Below are 19756 nucleotides of genomic sequence, written 5' to 3' on the forward strand. Positions count from 1 at the left end.
GCATGATTTTACTAAACTTTCATCATTAGGTACAGATGGTGTCTCGGGAGACTTTCAACTGAATATATATTTTGGTAATTTGCATATTTTGGGAATTAGCATAATTTTACAATATTTGCATATTTTTGTCATTTGCATTTTTTATAATATCTGTTGAGGAACATAATTTGTTGCATATATATTTGCTTATCATAATTATATGTTTTTGAAATCCATTTAACTGTAATACTCATTACATGTGATTCAATACTCTATAATACAAGTAGTTTTCAGATTCGTTCTGACCTTATTTACATGTTATAAACAGAAAACGGCACATTGCCAGGAATTTTACCGGTAAAAGATGCAGATTCTTATATAAATAAATTCCAACCGGTGATTTGGTTAAGAAAAGGTGTCAGCAAAATAATCAAGTTTATATGTATATTAAAAATAGTAATATCGAAAAAAAATCATACCATCTCAAATAATGACACTACTACTTAATATATTTTAGATTGAAACATATTTATTTAGATCTCGAAAACCTATACACATGTTCATCATTTATGAGGAGTGTCTACATGTTTGCAAGCTGGCCTTGGTCTGTATGTATAGCTTTGTGGTACGACTGTTTTAACAATTAGTTGATGATTTTGTTAGATAGGTGCAAAATTATCGTTTAAAACACGCACAAAAAAATAAAAGACAGATCTTAATAAAACCTTTTTTTATTGGTTTGATCAACCAATATGCTTAATTAGTCTTTGCCTTCAATATTTAGAACAATATGGTACACTGTAGTAATTCATGTTGACGTCATCGTGGAATTAAAACTGTAGTACTTAATGCTGACGTCATCAATACTGAAGTACTTAATGTTGACGTCATCAATAGTGTATCGCATTTTGATGTTTGAGTGCAAAATACACAAAGAATGTACGTTGCAATGTGTGCTTGTGTCACATTCTGATAATAAAATGGTCAAAATCAAAAACTACTTTTACAAAAGAGTATATGCTATTTTAAATTAGGCTTTTATCAATATTCATTTGAAGATAAACACGTTTTTCTCTTTTTATGTTGTATCCATAAACATTAGAAATTTAGAAGAATAAAGAATATTGATTTTTCAGAATGTTCAGATTGTAAAATGGAAAAAAGGAGGAAATTTCTGTACTATTGGAAGTATTTTTCTAACCGAAAAATAGAAATGTGTAATTTGTATTTAGCTTATAAATCACAGGTTAGTCATATGATAAAGGGTCGTTGGAAAAACGTACAAGATTTTAAAATACAATACCATGCTTATTGGTTACCATGGAGATTTTTTACACATAAAAATATGTCTGCCTGTACATTTCTATTGAGAGATTGAATCGTTCTATATTTTTCCTTCACACAATTGTATTTATTTAATGTTTTGTCACTTCAAAGCTAAATAAACTTAATTTGATACAAATGTTTTGCTTTGCGTTGTAAATAACTCTTAACTCAATAACCCCTGAAGAAACATTTAAATTCTTCCAATTCAAAGGTTGGAATAGTTCATGATAAAATTTCAGGGGTGAATGAGTAATGTAGGTGAACCTCCCTGTTCGGAAGTCAAGTTCTGGCGTGTTATTTGAGCATCTTGGGGAATATGATTGTATAACCGCCATCATGAATTTTAAGAAGATAAAAGTCATGATGTCTGTTTATGTCAAAAACAACAAAAGAAAAATCGATTTCATCTTATAATGTGATTTATTTTGGTTCGTTCATGATCAATTTTGTTGAACTATTTTACTTATTGATGAAACAGCCATTTTATCGGAAAATGACAAGAGTTTTCTATTGTTACCATTGCCGTCAAATAACAAACGTCAATCAGAAATCATTCCGGGTTTCCCATTAAAAGTTTGAGTGTGACGTCATAACATGATAAGCATACCCGATTACTCAAACAGTACGACGGAAAAACCCGAACGGTTTCCTTCAAGGAATATTGTTGAGTCGTTAGTCCGAAAATTTTCTTGTTTGTTCATACGTAAAACAATGACGTTTCATAAAGAATGGTTTGACATCATGAAGATACATCAAAGGTAAAAACGCACCGCCTTGCTTTTGTAGTTAATCAAGCAATGAACTGCATTCTGCTCATTAAGATGAACGTAATACACACAGGTGAATGCACCGTTACCTGGTAATAGATACAGCAGACCCAAAATGAATTACACTCGCGGCATTTTACAGCTGTTTTGTCCTAGGACTCGTCGGCGATGCTTGGGGTCGTAAAGTTGGAAATCCAAATTGTCTAAAACTACTTGTAACTGAGGAGTAGGTGCGCAAAACCTTTTGATTATGAATTTGAAAATTTAGAGGAGTACTGATTTATTTTAAATAAAATAATATGTGAAGTATGAACCATGTCGCTACACCAAAGAGATACCTGTGGCCATCAAGCAAGGTTACGGCAGACCTCGGGAACTAAACAATGTTGAAATATAAACGCAACACTAGATTTATAGTCCTATAGTTCGAAACTGGACCGTAAACAAATCGCATAACATGCGTGTGTTTAGAACAAAACATTCCTAAGTTATTGTTCGAATATGCATTCTGCATTGCGTGTATTAACAAATTTTTATCTTTTATTAACTGGAAATACCAAGATGTCTTTCGAGGCATAGCATTGAAGCACGACACCTCGTTTGTCCCGACGGACTCCATTCTACCAGAGATCGATGAGGGTATTGTTGATACTAGTGGGGTCAATAACCATACGGCTAGTGACACAACTGGACTTTATCACCGGGAGTAAATGTCGTTATTCCAGAACAGAGTTCAATGGATTTAACATCAGATCGTTACTGGAGTCGAACGACCGGGTTTGTGGTACCGTAGAGAAGAAAGGACTCCTGAACCCATAGAGAATAGATAGAAGTGGCCAATATGGTACTTGACCTACTTTTCGTATAAATAGCACTCGTAATAACGAGCACACGTATCTCCTCAATCAGAACAAACGATAATTAGCACAGGAAATACAACGGTAAGAAATGCACGTGAGTCACACGTGCATGGTACACAGGAGTGCTTTACACATCTTGTACTGCACCTGTGGCGGAAATAGAAGTTAGGTATCAGTGTAAATATACATTATGAGAGGTTTGTTGAAAGACGAAGGATAGCGAAACGTATTTCTCTTTACGCTGTGCTACCTACCAACTGTCTGAAACACTCACAATCGTATTAATTGGATTGTTCGCAGCGCTTTCAATCAAACCTGACCATTAATTAGATTTTCAATGCGTGCAACATAAGTTCTTGATGAGGAGGTATCCCCCCCTCTCTCTCTCTCTCTCTCTCTCTCTCTCTCTCTCTCTCTCTCAACGCCCTCCCACTCCAAGCTATGTTAATTCAAATCACGTACTTTTGAGATTTCGAAAGGAAGTACCAAATCGTCGCTTCCATCCATTTAAAGCTAAACGTCAAGAAAAAAGCAGTAAGTATTTATTTTAGGACCCAGGAGGACAGAGCCCATAACAGTCCTTGCTTTGGAGAACTCTCGACAACAATCCAAAACATCAGGTATTGCCAAAATAAGGCGCTGTAACTAAAGAATACTTAAAGAGCGAAAAATTAGAACGTCCGAAATGTTGCAGTTGGTTTCATTAATTTTATTTTGATAATTTTTGTGTGCCAAACACATTAGTCGCCTCTTGCGGTGGGTACAGACATAACGACAGGTATTTTCTTTTCTTTACACCCAACCTACAGGGTAACAGTAGATATAAATTCCTTTATGATGATAATAATTCGAGGTTCTTATAAACCGCTTTATCACAACCTGGTTCGTAGGTCGTCTCAAAGCGGTTCACAAATTAGTATCCGTGGTTATAGGGCCTTTGCAACCAGTCAATAGCTTTCTAAACTCCATGGGGAGCATGCAGCCGGTGCTGCCATTCGGCGCTCAAATCTAGCTTTCAACAATTCAAGCGCTGCCCAACCTCGTACGAACTAATTTAAAGCTGAGTAGAATGGAACAAGCGGAGTAAAGTATCGTTATCAAAGATACAACACAGTGACGTGACGTGACTCGAACCCGCAACCCTTAGGTCACGAGCCTGGCGTCCTACCAATCGTGCCTTTTCTTGATTCCTAACCTGTAGGTGTACCACTGTTGTCACATGTATAACGTTTTAAACGACTTCTAAAGCACCATGATGTCAAGATATAGAGTATAGTTTGATGGGTGAAGATCTTTCAAGATCACAGGTGTCATATGTATTAAAGGGTTTACACGACTTATGATAAAAAAAAACCTATGATGCATGGAATGATGATAATTGGACTGGCTGCTCGATAGGAATATGCACATTCATATTATTTCATATTTGTCACGTTCACATACTATGATCTGCGTTAACATCTGTTTTTAGGCCAATTAATTCTCGTAAAACATTTAATGATAAAGGTAATACAACACTCTGACAACAGACGAGGTCACGTGTTTCTCTGGTCTCACGAGAATACCCACAACCAGTGCTGTACATTGTACAGGCTCATGGTCAATGTGAAGTGCACGTATCAGATTCAAATTATCTTACCTCGCGTTCGAAGTACCCGGATGTCCTGAACTCTCGCATCCGCTACGAATATTTAATTAGTGATTAAGACCGTTGTAAGCCCTGGCCTCATTTGTCGTTTCAGCAAAATGTACAAATTGTAAATTGGAATAATTATAGAGAATATGAATTACCGAGTATAATATCTAGAAAAAAACAAGCGAATAGGGAATTCTGTTTTACGTATGAGATATCAATAAAACGTCACACAAACGCGTCAGAATACAGAACCTAGAACGGTCCGTGAGGTTTGGGTAAACATCATACAAACACGTGACACAAAATAGAACGGTCTGGGTAAAACATCATACAAACACATGACACAAAATAGAACGGTCTGGGTAAAACATCATACAAACACGTGACACAAAGGACATAGAACAGTCCGCGTGTGAGGTCTTGATAAAACGTCATACCATCACGTGACCCATAGAACATACAAACGTCATACAAACTCGTGACCAAAATACTAGAACGGTCAGGATAAAACGTATTGCAAACGAACATAGAACAGTTCGCGTGTGAGGTCTGGATAAAACGTCATACATACACGTGACACACAGAACATAGAACGACCTGCGTGTGATTACTAAACTTTATTTACTAAACTTTGTTACCCGGAATGACACAGAATTATCTCCTGTTTTACCTGTTAATGATTCTTCGGTCAACCCCAGGTCATGACTGATAATATGTGATAGAAACGATACTATGACGTCACAGAGACACATCATAATTAGCACTCGACAAGAGAGGTCATGTTCAAATCAGGAGAAAAAGGACGAATGCTGACCTATCTACGCAAGCCCGCTCACAAAGTTCCAAATTTCTACTTTAATGGTACCAGACTGGGGCAGATACATCATGCTAGATTAAGAATGGAGTGTAGTTCCCTTAAGTTTTATCTGTACCAGAGAAATCTAATTGATAGTCCTCTGTGTTCTTGCATGCAAGCAAATGAAACCAACAACCATTATCTATTGCATTGTCGTCTTCAATCTCAACCATCCACTCTTAACTGATTTACTTTTGTTCGGGAATGATGAGCTTACAGATGATGAAAATGCTTTATTTTTTTCATCTGTACAAAACTTCATCATCCATTCTAAAATAATTGACTAAGTTCTATTCATTATGCAACGATCCTTTGTTTCACATCACCTATTTCCTGTCTTTCTATTCCTATTGGCACGGACATCTATACATCTTCCTGTGCCCTCTCGAACATAAAATCCTAGATCTACCCTGTAAAGCTATCACGAATCATTGCCAAAGTAAATATCCCAATTGGTCACCTACGTCGTGTATTGTGTGTGTGTGTGTCGGAGGCGGAGGCCGGGGTTCTGAGAAGAACATCAATGCAACAACAGTTTCCTGCTATTTTTCATTCATCACTAAATTTGAACGAAATCAGTAAACATTTAAGTAGATTGGTGAGAAAAACACTCGAAAATACTTACATAACTTACATAAGCAAAGTTAGGATTCGACAAAAAATACTTATGACCAATAAAAACCACTTGATACTGCTATTGTTGGTCTGTAGTGCTGTCCTCATCATCTGGCTACGTCACTTTGCGTAGGCGCCCGGGATCACTCGATCTGGACAGTTTAAAGGCGCTTCAATAGATTAAATTGCGCACTGTTAAGTTTTTAGGTTATATGTGTTAAACTTTAAATCAACAACTGGGACGTTTTGTTTTTCGAATGCTTAAGTGTCAAATAATGACGATATAAGTTTGTCAGAAGTGAAAAGGGTAACAATCACCTTTCTGTACCTTACCGAAAGTTGACCTAAACCCCTCAAACATCTTATACGACCCTGAACGTATCAGTTTATGTCCAAATACAGCTAAGCTAAAACAAGGTATCAGGTTTCTGTAGCCTAACTAGGGTGAACGATTGTGTGAATGTGTGAAACGTTCAGCATCTACAACTTAACTAGTATTAGCGGATGCCAATTTATTTTCCCTTGATGCTTTGGAGTTTCCAAATTATCAATTTTAATGGCTTCACGATCTTCAAGAACATTTTACGATCTGATAAATCACAACTGAATTAGAAAGGTTTATGTACTTGTAATTGTAATGTAATTGCAATGCAGAGCGAATTGTTTCAACAGTTATTCTTTTTCTCCGAAACATCTCTTTTACGGGTGGAAAAAAATACCTTGAGGATAAAGCAAAGAAGGACGTCAAACCCGTGGAAAGCGTCGGACTTGGACAAACCGCAGTCTCAGGAAAGTACTCTACTGACCAGACAACAGTGTGTTAAGAACTTAGTCTACAACCTGGCGATTATTTTGTGACGTCAGAAGCTACTGAGCCATATTTCTGGCGTCGTCATCTGTGTAAGGAACGTAAAACAACTAATATAAATAATCTTGCTGTGTATTGCCACTGCCAGGCGTGACAGCTACTAGTAATATAATTTTGTTATATGGTGTAGTACATTTACTAACTGCACGCTTTATGACAGGGATCGAAATTGTTACACATTGTTCAGCTTCCGTTGTCTTGTATACAATTCATTTACAATGTTTAATATATACATGTATGTTATTACATTAAGATATCAATCGGGAACTGTCGGCACTTTCCGTAAACGAGAAAATACCCTCGTTTACGGAAAGTGCCGACGGTTCCCGATTGATAAGCTGTCTGCTTTTGGAATTGCTGACGACGTCTTCAGAACGAAGATCTACGACTGTAACCCCTATTTTGAGTACGGTATCCTTTTAAAAACAACCTTAATCCAATAAGTGAAAGGAGGCAATTAATATAGTTTGTCATTAAAAACTTCCTCGTTTGAATGACGAAACTTGATGCGTCATTTCGAACACCATGGTTTGTCATTAAAAACTTCCTCGTTTGAATGACAAAACTTGATGCGTCACTTCGAACACCATGGTTTGTCATTATAAACTTCCTCGTTTGAATGACAAAACTTGATGCGTCACTTCGAACACCATGGGAAATGCGCTTACTAATAACCCGGACGTTTGACCCATTATCCGGATTTACTGGTTAATTTCTTTGAAAAAATCATCAGTGTGTTGAGAACTTAGATTACAACCTTACGCAATCGGGAACCGTCGGCACTTTCCGTAAACGAGTATATCCTATATAGCTACGACTATAACCCCTATTTTGACTATCATATCCCTTTAAAAACAACCTTAATTCAATAAGTGAAAGGTGGCAATTAATATAGTTTGTCATTAAAAACTTCCTCGTTTGAATGACTTGATGCGTCACTTCGAACGCCATGGGAAATGTGCTTACTAATAACCCGGTCGTTTGACGCATTATCCGGATTTACTGGTTAACTTCTTTGAAAAAATCATCAAGTTCTGTGTGAATACATTTTTACCGATCTCTTTTAAATCTTTCTGTCTTTACTTTTATAATTACATAACATCTTCTCCTATATTGACTTTAACTTTCTGTTCAAACACTTATTCTTGTTTGTCAGTCTTTAATTTTTGTAGTTTCCTAGCCTTCCTGGCTCCTAATGTTACGACACTTTTTTATCATAAAAAAAACATGAAAATCATTTTGTGTCTCATTAGTGTGCATACTAAAATTGTGATTTTATTTTTTTATCGGTACTCATTTCATTTTCTGTTTTACGATGTTCCCGACAGCTGGGGCACATTTTACGTTGTCAAAATTTCTCATTTGAAAATAGTTAGTGATTTCTTGATTCAAAGGGTGACAGTTTTGATTAAAATGTCCACGGCAAATGTTTAAATTTCGATAAGATGCTTGTCAGACGTATACACTCTCTGGTCCTTTTGTGAACTCCGCAGACCTAATGTTGAGTGTTCATTTCTACTTAGTTCTCTTTCCCTTCTGCACAGCCATGTGAATATTGAATCAAATCGAGGTCAAATTGAACTGACCGTTTTAACTTAAATGTCAGAAATAAAACAAACGTTAATTTACTGAATTGCCCAGACACATGAAGTTTAAACGAAACGGATTACGACAATCACTTATGTATGGAGAGTTTTCATTAAGCTTTTCGGTTACGAAGAAATATTTGTTGAAGTTCAACACTTATTACAATTGTCCAGTTTCATAGATACATGTATGGCAAAGCTACAGGTGGCCTTTTTGTTTAACTTTGAAGGAATTTTACAGCGTGGCAGGTTCCAAATCGCTACAGCCGGATATTTGTATGAAAGCAGGAGTACCACAAGGTTCTGTTCTTTGTCCATAGCTATTCCCCTTTAAATACTAGAATTAGGTAATGATATTTCGATCTACGAAACGTCATTTTGCGGATGATACATCTCGTTAATATATAGTTTGTTCCGAAATAGAGACGGTTATTAAATGTGATTTGCAATTGATTGATCAATATGTATGTCGTCTTTCAGTTATGACAGAGTAAATCTTGTTGATTATTCACAGACGTTATGTAATTTTGACCAACCCGTTTACTTCTATTTAGGCTATAATTATCTATCCTATTGACAAAATGTTTTTCGTCCCGTGGGAGATTGCCAGAGAAAGCGCTTACTAATATCCCGGAAGTTCCATATATGTATACGGAAACGTATACAACAATCACATTCGTGGAAATGTGATGTCCTCGACGATGACCTGTCCATAGCATATATTACTGAAACACCTTACTATGCAACAAATTACCATCAAATTACCATATATAATCAAAAATCATACACAATTAATACTGCGTCACCCAAGCAGATTTGACGAACGTTTGTGCATCGTTATTATTACGTACGTAAGAAGCCAACCATCGAACGCTTCATGAAACAAATTTGAAAATATAAAAGAATATTTTAAACTATTCGGGAAGATTTGGGGGGATTTGTCCAGAAAAATATGAAGGATATGCGTGATAATTATTAAAATTAGGGCAAGAAACATTGGAATATGTTTGTTTGTCGGTATTTCTGTATATCGGAGGATATATCAGCCGATATACCCTGCGTACGTCTGTTGTTGCAAGACAATGCCTCTCTCCTGGAAGGACCCCGGTCTGTCAAGAGATTTCTTCCCATATGTTAATTCAACCTTTTGTACAGCTGGGTAAATTGGTTTGTGTGAAAAAGAAGTTACTGTAACCAGTTACATGTTACTAGCAAGGGTTAGAACGTCATTATATTAATGTGTATAAGTTTTACGCAGGTAATAAGGAATGATTCTCCGAGCCTGAAACAAATTTGTAATAATGATAACGCACGTGCTACGGGCGATAACTACCACTAAGTGCAAGTGGTTTCTCTAGCTACCTATTTTAATTATTTTTATTTTTATTTTCGTTATTTTTTTGCGCCTGCGGTAGTGTGTCTGTGAGACATGTTACACAAGGGCGCCGCTTGAGTGACGACACACAAAGAATCGTGTTTCCCTACCACACGGGCAATATATATTATATTATATTGAAATGAAACAATAACGCTACAGTATGGATGACAGTATGGATGACCAAAATGACGCGCCATTGCTGCTTGCTCATTTTTCTAGGAAGAATTTGAATAAAGGAAATATAACCGAGAAACTCGAGAGTGTGAGGGCGACAAGATGTTTTATTTCCTCGTCACGTGATTAATATAATCCAATAAGACACGCTGTTATAAAGAGCCGGTATAGTGCTACTTATGCACTGTATAGGTTTTATAAAGATATCATCAGTTAATATTACCGGACTTGATTCCATATCATCCCTATTGCCTTCACTAGAATCTAACAATATACGATTGTATGCACATAATAACGAATGTTAGAGATAAATATGAATATGAACTTTATTTTATTTTACAAAAGTTATGAAACAAGTTTTTGTTCAACTTATATCAATCAGTCAAGTTGGCTCGGATGGAAGAGACGATTCCTTTCAACGTCCAATCGGGGAATCAAACCCCAGTCGTCCTGGTGAAAGGCGAGTGTTCATCCACTGCGCCACCCAATAAGGGATAAATGACGTGAGAGAACCGTCTGCAGCAAACATTTTGGTGACGCCATCCTGTTCCAAGAATCTTGTTTGCAAGGACAACAAAGACACTTCAATATCGAAAATATAAGGGAATACCTATATTTAGATCAATTATAACTATGAAATTGAGAATGTAAACATATGTATTGAACATCATTTTTCAAGGTTCATGCTGGTATGAACAATGAAAATATGCCGTTCAATTGTCATATACATGTAATACAATATTTATCACCCTCGTGAAGCATCCTTTATCCCAGGGAAACAAATAATCGTTTTCCCCTCATATACTTTAGTAATATACAAAGCGTGTGATACATGCCACCGCTTATCCTAAATCGGTAGTTTGGTAGTATCTATCTATCTATCTACAATATATTGACCACCTCCATCAAGTGGAAGATTATGTCAAGGTGTGAGTGAGAGAGTGATAACGCTAAGAAGAGAAGGAAAGAAAGAGGGAGAGGGAGAGATAGAAAGATAGAGAAGAAATGGCTTAGAAGTGGAGAGAGCGAATTGCAAATTTGAAAGCCGAAGTTGAGGGGATTTATGCAATGTCAGGTGGCAAGGAGTTCTAGTCAATGATTGTTCTAGGAAAGAAGTAACTACATCACACAATATTAAATCGTTCATGTTGTTCATACACGTCAGTTTGTTCTTTCCTTTTATAGAGAAACTTTATCATTTCCTAACAATAATGGAACAAGTTAGGTCAACTTAAAGGACTTCGGCCAAGATTTTTTACATTTTGTAAAAATAAGCGAAAGCTGTAATATTATTTAATGAATACAGAATCATCCATCAACGAGCGTTCAGATGTTGTTTTTCCTTACGCTTCTTAGTCACTAATGGGCGGATTGGTCGAGTGGTTCGATCCCCTAAGTCGTTGTACGCATGGAATATTAAGAGAACGTGTTTTTCTCCTGCCCACACAACTCCAACAACCCAGGTGGAGTATAAAATGGTCTGGGTTGGATGTTGCGGTATCTGTGCAGTGGCATTCAAGTGAGGTGGCACTATAAATGATACCGTTGGAAGTACGGTCCCACTACAAACAGAACAGAATACATATCCAGCACACACGCAGGCATACACACATAGGGAGGTTTTAGCCAGGTGGTATAGGTAACTACTAGTAGTTAGCGTCTGATAAGGCAGCTCCTGCGAATTACTCAAAATTGTATTGATTGCATTAAATTGTTTATCTATGTACTGTAAAGCGCTTAGAGTGGCTTATGTTAGCTAGATATATAGGGCGCTATATCAAATGTTGAGTATAAAGAACGAAACACTCTGGGAAGAGATTGGTCTATTGCGTCTGATTTCTATGCGAAGAAAGATAACTCATGGAGTTTCTGAACAGTTTTGGGCACACCAGAGTTGTGTCCCTTCCAAACGACAAAAAAAAAAGATTATGTCCACTCCAGAAAAAGCTGTTTAAATAAGCAGGTACATTATTGTAAGTAAATACATGTGAAACATTGACAGAGCCAATTATAAAAAAAATAATATTAAACACATATAATAAACTGACAGAGCCAGGTACATAAAATATACTGATAGAGCCAGGTACATATAATATACTGATAGAGTCGGGTACATAAAATATACTGATAGAGCCAGGTACATAAAATATACTGATAGAGCCAGGTACATAAAATATACTGATAGAGCCAGGTACATATAATATACTGATAGAGCCAGGTACATTAAATATACTGATAGAGCCAGGTACATATAATATACTGACAGGGCCAGGTACATAAAATATACTAATAGAGCCAGGTACATAAAATATACTGATAGGGCCAGGTACATAAAATATACTGATAGAGCCAGGTACATATAAAATACTGATAGAGCCAGGTACATATAATATACTGATAGAGTCAGGAACATATAATATACTGATAGAGCCAGGTACATATAATATAATGATAGAGCCAGGTACATAAAATATACTGATAGCGCCAGGTACATATAATGTACTGATAGAGCCAGGTACATATAATATACTGATAGAGTCAGGAACATATAATATACTGATAGAGCCAGGTACATATAATATACTGATAGAGCCAGGAACATTAAATATACTGATAGAGCCAGGTACATATAATATACTGAGAGAGCCAGGTACATATAATATACTGATAGAGCCAGGTACATATAAAATACTGATAGAGCCAGGTACATATAATATACTGATAGAGCCAGGTACATAAAATATACTGATAGAGCCAGGTACATAAAATATACTGATAGAGCCAGGTACATATAATATACTGATAGAGCCAGGTACATATAATATACTGATAGAGCCAGGTACATAAAATATACTGATAGAGCCAGGTACATAAAATATACTGATAGAGCCAGGTACATATAATATACTGATAGAGCCAGGTACATATAATATACTGATAGAGCCAGGTACATAAAATATACTGATAGAGCCAGGTACATAAAATATACTGATAGAGCCAGGTACATATAATATACTGATAGAGCCAGGTACATTAAATATACTGATAGAGCCAGGTACATATAATATACTGACAGGGCCAGGTACATAAAATATACTAATAGAGCCAGGTACATATAATATACTAATAGAGCCAGGTACATATAATGTAGATAGTATATGTTTAATGAGGACAAACCTGTATACATAAATGAAATGATCAACAGAGGGTAGTATTTCTAATAATCATTAGAGAATGAACAATTTACCCATTGTTACTACTTTCATTTTTTAAATAACCCAAACAAAGGCTTAAAACCATACTAATTTCCTGTGCTGGTACCACTAAATAGAAATACCAAGTCATTTTGACTTATTATGGAGAAAAGCTTCACCTTGTACAACTTTGCCAAACAATAAAACGATTAAGAATAACTCCCCAATTCTAAACAACAATAATTGAAAAAGTTTATTTTCTGTATTGCCTTTTTCCCATTAATGATTATCTTAGTGATTTTGACTTTAAATTGCTGTTTTCATACTATTGGAAGTTCATTTGTTGTACAAATGTAGCACTTTTCAATCAATTACAGGTATATGGAAAATTCCATGTCCCATCACTCTGTACTATAGGGGCATGGCATAGATCCTAAACCCCATGGCCTTATATATCAGATGTTTGGAGATCTGTGCTGCTTTCAGAGGAGTTCCCTGTGCTTTGCACCATTGTGGAAAGTTATTGAATATTATCATAGATTGTTTTACCTTATTTCCCATTAATGTACAAGTAAATGGTCCAGTATGTCTGCCAAAACTTTAGCATTTGGAATCAAAACCCACTAAAAATGGTGGGTTTTTTTTCTTTTCTAAATCATGTTTACAGCTTTTCTTACAGGTCAATCAAACCTGGACTTCATCCCTTCCCCAGTCCTTCAGGATATCGTAACCAAGATGATGTATCAACCATCCTGATTTCATCCCTTCCCCAGTCCTTCAGGATATCTTAACCAAGATGATGTATCAACCATCCTGATTTCATCCCTTCCCCGGTCCTTCAGGATATCTTAACCAAGATGATGTATCAACCATCCTGATTTCATCCCTTCCCCGGTCCTTCAGGATATCGTAACCAAGATGATGTATCAACCATCCTGATTTCATCCCTTCCCCGGTCCTTCAGGATATCTTAACCAAGATGATGTATCAACCATCCTGATTTCATCCCTTCCCCGGTCCTTCAGGATATCGTAACCAAGATGATGTATCAACCATCCTGATTTCATCCCTTCCCCGGTCCTTCAGGATATCTTAACCAAGATGATGTATCAACCATCCTGATTTCATCCCTTCCCCAGTCCTTCAGGATATCGTAACCAAGATGATGTATCAACCATCCTGATTTCATCCCTTCCCCGGTCCTTCAGGATATCTTAACCAAGATGATGTATCAACCATCCTGATTTCATCCCTTCCCCGGTCCTTCAGGATATCGTAACCAAGATGATGTATCAACCATCCTGATTTCATCCCTTCCCCGGTCCTTCAGGATATCTTAACCAAGATGATGTATCAACCATCCTGATTTCATCCCTTCCCCGGTCCTTCAGGATATCTTAACCAAGATGATGTATCAACCATCCTGACTTCATCCCTTCCCTAGTCCTTCAGGATATCGTAACCAAGATGAAGTTTCTACAAAGAATTTTACATCCAGAGTCAGAAAATAATAAAATAAGCTTTCAACTTTTTGGTCGTGTATTTTTTTTTATAAATGATTATTTGTTTAATTGAGACTTAAAAAACTCTGAATCAGCCCTGTTGCCATGGACAACTATGAAGGTTAATACATATTGATGTGTGAAAACAACTAGGTCATGTACCAAAAATTATTACAGATTCCATTTTTTTTAAAACAATAAGACATCGACTTAGATTGTTTTTTATATGAATCTATATCAATTTTATATATGAATCTATATCAATTTGTATATGTTCCACTTTTGAATGCTTTTCAAGAAAAATGATGGTTTATATTGATATTTTTAACACAATGAGTGATACCAAATTTTGCCAAATCTCTATTTAAATATACGTGTATATAGAATTCTCTTTTGTCTTGATATACTTTTAATTTCTTATTATCAGTGTTTAAACGATAGAGTTATATATTACATTTCAAATTTGGTCAAATAGGTGATTTTCATTATTTTCTTGATCACAAAAAAATCCTCCCCCCTCCCATTTTTGTTTTTTAGTAACATTTCCAAAACAAAAAATACAAGTACTGGTCAAGAAATTGTAAAAAAAAAGAAAACACAAGAGGAAAAAAAAAAAGCACCGTTCAAATAAGTGGCTAGGCCACCATGATTCTCAAAAATGACCACATTAACTAGTTCACCACTGACTTCAGTTTAAAGATGCATATTCCAAGCAAAACAATATATAATAAACATGTAATTTTACATATACATGATCAGGAAGCATGATTTTTCCTGAAAATCACTCAAGTCACAGGGGACTGTATTTTATATAACACTCAAATGTTTAAAATGAAACAGACCCCTGTGACTTTTAACTCATACACCCCTGAAGACACATTTGAACCCTTCCAATTCAAATGTTGGGATAGTTCATTATAAAATTTCAGGGGTGAATGAGTTTAGTAAATAATGCCAATCTTTTGATCCCTGTTTTGTATAATTGAATGGCAACATGAACAGGAACCATTGACTGTAACATGTTAGCATGTAAATGTGCTGTGACGCTGCCCTGAAGTCATTTCAGTACAATGTGTATGATCTGAAAATCTATACATTATCAACAAAAATAATACACATCTTTTGAACAATGATGTTCGTCTATGGTAGGTTTCTCTGCATCTGTTACCATGGTAGTAACAGAGACAGGGGACCAGATAGCACTTTGAAGCTTCTTTTGTTTACTCATAATACTTAAGAATCTTCACATTTACCTGTCCGAACACTGCCCATAAAACATTTTTGTGATCAATGCCAATAACTCCAGCATCAATTGCGTCGACATGGAGTAACCGAATGAACTGTCCATCACCAGAAAGAAGGCGGATACATCCGTTGGCCCTGTCACTGATCACGAGGTGACCAAAAGTGTCAAACTGGACATCACAAGGGCTGAATGGATTGTCCATCTTGCAGCCCCCTCGGGTGTGAGGAAGATCTCCTTTGTAACGAAAGAGCTCTTGGAAATCCTTGTCAATGACCAGCACCTGTTTTTGATACTGACCTCCATCCTCTTCCTTATCCATGTCCATCACTGCAACGTGTCTGGTGATACCGCACTCTGACATCCGGTATGCTGAGCGGACTAGCGGTGCACTACGTTTGAAGAAAGAGGTCTTGGTTGTTGCCTTTCCAGAAGTGAGCAGGATTGTGCCACAGGGGGTGTATTTCATGATTTTTTTCGACGATCCAACCAGAATGTGTTCATCTACTGTAACACAAAGACAGTAGACCTTGGAATCTGGAGTAAATCTGGTGGTTGTCTGTTTCAATGATGTGTCGCATTCCATGATTTCGAAGTTATCATCCGAACACAACCAGAGGTTCTGTGTATTGGGCGATATTTGGACATCTCTGATTGGTCCTTTGTACTGCAACACTGTTTCCGTTTTTCCACGTTTGTCCAGCAGTGTCACTGTGTTTCCATGGTTACAAATCCATGCACCATTGTCACGGTTTGGACAAATAGAACTGATGAAATCTTCAGATTTGAACTCCATCATCTTCTCGGTGTGAATCAGGGGTTTATGTTCGGCCGAAGTTGTCAATTCGCCAAAGGCTTTCTCCAGACAGCTACTGGGGGCTTCATTAGGAACAAATGTGAAACAATGACGTGAAGGCTGTATCGGAAGGGGTTGTATTGGTTTGGTTATAAGTTCATACCCAGTATCATAAGTCTGAATGTCTGTTCCCTCCGCAAGTATATGTTTACAATTTCTTAAGTTGTCATTCACGGCATCCAGACGAGTATGTAGGTCGGTAATGTAAATTTGTAGCTTTCTTTTATTTTCCTCTTCTAACTGTTTGTACAAACCTTTGGACATGCAAGTGATAACGTCGATTTTGAGTTTCAATGCCTTCCCCTGCTGCACAATCTTCTCTGTAAGTCGATCGTACCTGTGAGACGTCTGCATAAGTTCGTCCTCCGCCCACGTTAGACACTGAATGAGTTGTAAGCACTGCCTATCCTCCGTGGTATCTATGTACTGTTGAATCTTTGCCCGTGTCGATGTAGTAAGATCGCTCAGTGCACGCATCTCATGGCCCTTGTGTACAGTAGACAGACATGTCAAACAAGCTAGATCCTTACACAAATCACAAAACAGTGTCAAAGTTCTACCTGGGTGATGAGCACACGCACTTTGTCCAGGTTGTCTCGAAGGAGCACACACTTCTTCACTCGCCATCTTGAAACCCTTGCCCTAGCCTGTTTCGGTTTCGATTTAGGGTGGCGCGCTGTGATTTATGTGGTTGAGGCGACTAAATTCAATTAATAGAATGGATCCATCAGATGACTTACATGACAGCTATGCTCCTGATTTGTTAAGGAGTACGAAGTTGGATAGTAATTTCAACTGCAGCTTTATATATGACGATTATTGTATCGCGATAACCTTAACGTAAAAATACACATGTGGCTATTTAGATTGTTTTCACCACACAAATTATTACATTGAAGTCACAGACAATGCTGTACATAAAGCAGTATAATTAATTGTACACAAGATAACGGAGGATGAACAATGTGAAACAATTTAGCTCCTTGTCATAAATTATGCAATTAATAAATGAACTATACAAGCAGAGACGTTTTAAGTTGTTTTACATTCCCTACAGACAGAAGTTGTCCAAGCTTAAAGACAGTAGGGCGACGCCAGAAATATGGCTTAAGATATTTTGATCTAATATCAGAATAAAAATTACAGACAACATCCACTACTACATTTGGCACAAATTCTAAGGTGTCTCGCCAAATTAATATATCTTCCAGATTCAATATTTAGACTATGTGATGAAAGCCTGTATTTACAAATTATTTTGCCAGTGTAAAAAGTTAATGACTCATCAAATACTTTCAAAAACATCATTTCTACTCCAAATTATACAGATATATGTACACTAATGACCAGTCTGTAAAAGAATACCTAAATAAAGTGTAATACATAGACCATAATTGTCTAAGTTCAATTTCCATAAGCTTCCACTCACCCTTCAATACAATTTGCGTTATTTGTTCCTGCTATTGAAAGTTCTTCATATGTATATCGGAATATCCAGTGTTAGCAATTTCAGTATTAGAATAATCAAATTGTGTTAAAAACCATGACCCTCTGCTCCCTGCCAGGCCATAAGAAATGATAAGAAAACCCCGGAAGCTGGAGGAATACAAGTACAAAATAAAATGATTTATTTTCCATATTATGAACAGAGACAGATCGTTGAATTTTGAATATTGTTGAGGAAGGCCCGTGTTCGAGCGTATAATGCTTGAAGCCCCTAGCTCCTGATGAGGGTCCAGTGGCGAAGACCCGGCGGGGGCATGAGATAATATAGACTAGTGTATTTTCAATATGTTATAAACAGGGGCAGATCCATTAATTTTATGTTGAAAATAGTTACACTGGTGGAAAGCCCCTCTAGTTCAGGGTCAAGGGGCGAAGCCCCGGTGTGGAGTGTTAAATTTTCAATGGTGGAATTAGTCTTTGATAATGAAAAGTGTGGTAAGGGTTGTATTTAGAGCGCTTTAGAGTGGCTTATGTTAGCTAGATAGGGCGCTATATCAAATGTTGTATATTATTATTTATTATATTTATAGGCCCCCATGGCAAAATGCAGCATCTGGTATCTGGGATCGTTTGAAGTTACCCCAAACGTAATTTTAACGGATTATTTAAATGTCGACTTGTCAAACCGTAAAAAAAACTACTAGAGTTACACAACTTTCACTAAGTTTGATAGATCCATTTGCCATTAGTGATACAGTCGAAGTTCAATCTAATGTTGTTATTCCTGTACAAGCGATCATCGCGCTGTTCTTGTACCTGTATACGTTAAGATTCAACGACCTAAATCGTTAAAGCGGAAAATATGGTTATACATGTACAGTAAGACAAATATTGTAGGCTTACAAGTTGAAATAGCTGCTAACTGGGGTGAAATGTTTAGAAATGAATTGCATGGTATTGACAATAAATGTAAAAAGTTAACTGATGAAATCTTGAAGATATTTGAAAAACATATACCCTTAAAACATGTAACAATGAGACCAAATGATAAATGTTGGATGAATGGTGACATAAGAAAACATGTAAAAAAAATAGAAACAAATTGCGCATAGTATTTATCAGTAAAAGAATGGAGTTGTCCCTTGCAAATTACAAAAAAGCCAGAAATAAGGTTAGCAATATGATTAAGTATGCGAGGGAGCATTTTTATGATTTTTTTTTCATAGAAAACAGTGATAATAGTCCAACAACTTATTGGAAGATTATGAGAATGTTAATTAAAGAAAAGCTAAATACAGACATCCCCCCTTGTTTGATAACATATCTAATAAAGTGGTATCTGATGATATTGGTAAAGGCGAAATTTTGAATAAATACTGCCAGTCTGTTACTGATCTTGAAGACTTGCATGAATCCTTGCCATATCTTGATAAGAGAAAAAAAACACTCTAGTATTAGTGAGTTACAAGT

The 19756-nt window shown here is 36.5% G+C and overlaps 1 protein-coding gene across 1 annotated transcript; it reads right to left on the bottom strand.

Annotated features, from left to right (window-relative positions):
* Window positions 1-13890: 13890 nt before the first annotated feature.
* LOC110462876 lies at window positions 13891-17488 on the bottom strand. Its single transcript, XM_021517111.1, has 2 exons — window positions 15995-17488; window positions 13891-14715 (listed from the first exon to the last, which is right to left on the bottom strand). Exons 1-2 carry the CDS (start codon window positions 17465-17467, stop codon window positions 14680-14682), a joined length of 1509 nt encoding a protein of 502 aa, XP_021372786.1. The 5' UTR covers window positions 17468-17488; the 3' UTR covers window positions 13891-14679.
* Between the last annotated feature and the right edge of the window lie 2268 nt (window positions 17489-19756).

The sequence above is a fragment of the Mizuhopecten yessoensis genome, unplaced genomic scaffold (genome assembly GCF_002113885.1).
Source record: "Mizuhopecten yessoensis strain PY_sf001 unplaced genomic scaffold, ASM211388v2 scaffold10839, whole genome shotgun sequence".
NCBI lineage: Eukaryota > Metazoa > Mollusca > Bivalvia > Pectinida > Pectinidae > Mizuhopecten > Mizuhopecten yessoensis.

What these genes read in the sequence shown, in the direction of transcription:
- LOC110462876 (XM_021517111.1), bottom strand. Translation starts at nt 17,467, where the DNA reads ATGGCGAGTGAAGAAGTGTGTGCTCCTTCGAGACAACCTGGACAAAGT. An exon ending in TATGGGCAGTGTTCGGACAG is followed by an intron (nt 14,716 to 15,994) that starts GTAAATGTGAAG and finishes AATTCTTTGTAG; the next exon opens with AAACTTCATCTTGGTTACGA.